The sequence below is a fragment of the Diaphorina citri genome, unplaced genomic scaffold (assembly GCF_000475195.1).
Source record: "Diaphorina citri unplaced genomic scaffold, Diaci psyllid genome assembly version 1.1 scaffold15874, whole genome shotgun sequence".
Classification (NCBI taxonomy): Eukaryota; Metazoa; Arthropoda; class Insecta; order Hemiptera; family Psyllidae; genus Diaphorina; species Diaphorina citri.
Window position 1 is genome coordinate 1 of NW_007393236.1, and position 1,133 is coordinate 1,133.

General features: G+C 41.1%; 1 protein-coding gene across 1 annotated transcript; it reads left to right on the forward strand.

Annotated features, from left to right (window-relative positions):
- Nucleotides 1–6: 6 nt before the first annotated feature.
- Nucleotides 7–740, forward strand: LOC103523136 (valine--tRNA ligase-like; the record flags this gene model as incomplete). The annotated part of the gene is made up of 2 exons (XM_008488206.1): nt 7–45; nt 542–740. Coding segments are annotated over exons 1-2 (209 nt in total), but the record flags the coding sequence as incomplete, so codon positions are not given.
- Nucleotides 741–1,133: the final 393 nt, after the last annotated feature.

Here is a 1,133-nt window from a genome sequence, read left to right on the forward strand (position 1 = left end):
GCACGGACGCGCTGCGCTTCGCCCTCGCCGCGTACATGTCACAAGGTGAGCGCACGGGGAGGGTTCTGTAGGGGGAAAATCAAATAAATACGAAATAATTAAATAGGACCCTAGAGAATCCAATGTAAGTCCTCTTGTACATCCCTAAGAAAAAGGTTCCTATTTTAAACACATTAGTTGCATTCTCCTAAACACCGTCTCTGCCCAAACCCCTAAGCCGTGCGATATTGAGAAAAGGAAGAGTTCGTCAGCCTAACCTAGACTCTAGAGATAAGTATCGTGTCCTGATGGGTTATGGTAACCTATTGAATACAAAAATGAAAACAAGTGGTTGAATTTTGAATTTTGTTTTATTGCCTATTTACGTCCATTTACTATTTCCTACGAAGGCAAAAAATTGCCCTCATGGAACCGTGGCCTAATTTATCAACAACTTATTGTTTCATTACAAATTTTCATGAGTAAATGGTTTCTTCAAGTTAAATTGATTCCAAGTGCAAGGCAATGCCTAAACCCTTATTGATTGAATATTTTTCCCCAGGCCGGGATATCAATCTGGACATCCTCCGCGTGCAAGGCTACCGCTTCTTTTGTAACAAGATCTGGAACGCTGCCCGTTTCTCTCTCACCATCTTTTCCTCCCTCCTATCGACTCTGGATTCCACTCTCGCCCAGAACTCCTACATTACCGCCGTCAAGCCGGGGTCACACGATCTCGATGGAAGTTCCGATGGCGCTACGTCGGGAAAAAAAAATCAATATACATATTTATTCCTCGTAGGTAGGTAACCTGTGTTCGTATAGTTACCTACTTAATTGAAAGTTTTTTTATGAACTGTAAGTAGGATTGTAACAATAGTTATTATTATTATTATTATTTTTTAACATTTATCCTTTAAATCACTACATGAGTTATACAACGAAACCAGACCAAATCACTAAGCAGCCCAAGACACGTGTTTCGTCCTTATTTGGACTCATCAGTTGGACATAGCTGGGGATTGAACCCGAGACCCTTGGATTAGGTCTCTGTTTCCTAGTGGAGCTAAGTATCACTGGGGATGGCGAGCCAAACTCATGACACATGGATGTGAAAATGGACTCCCTATTTCAACGTTTAATCTATTGTAAAT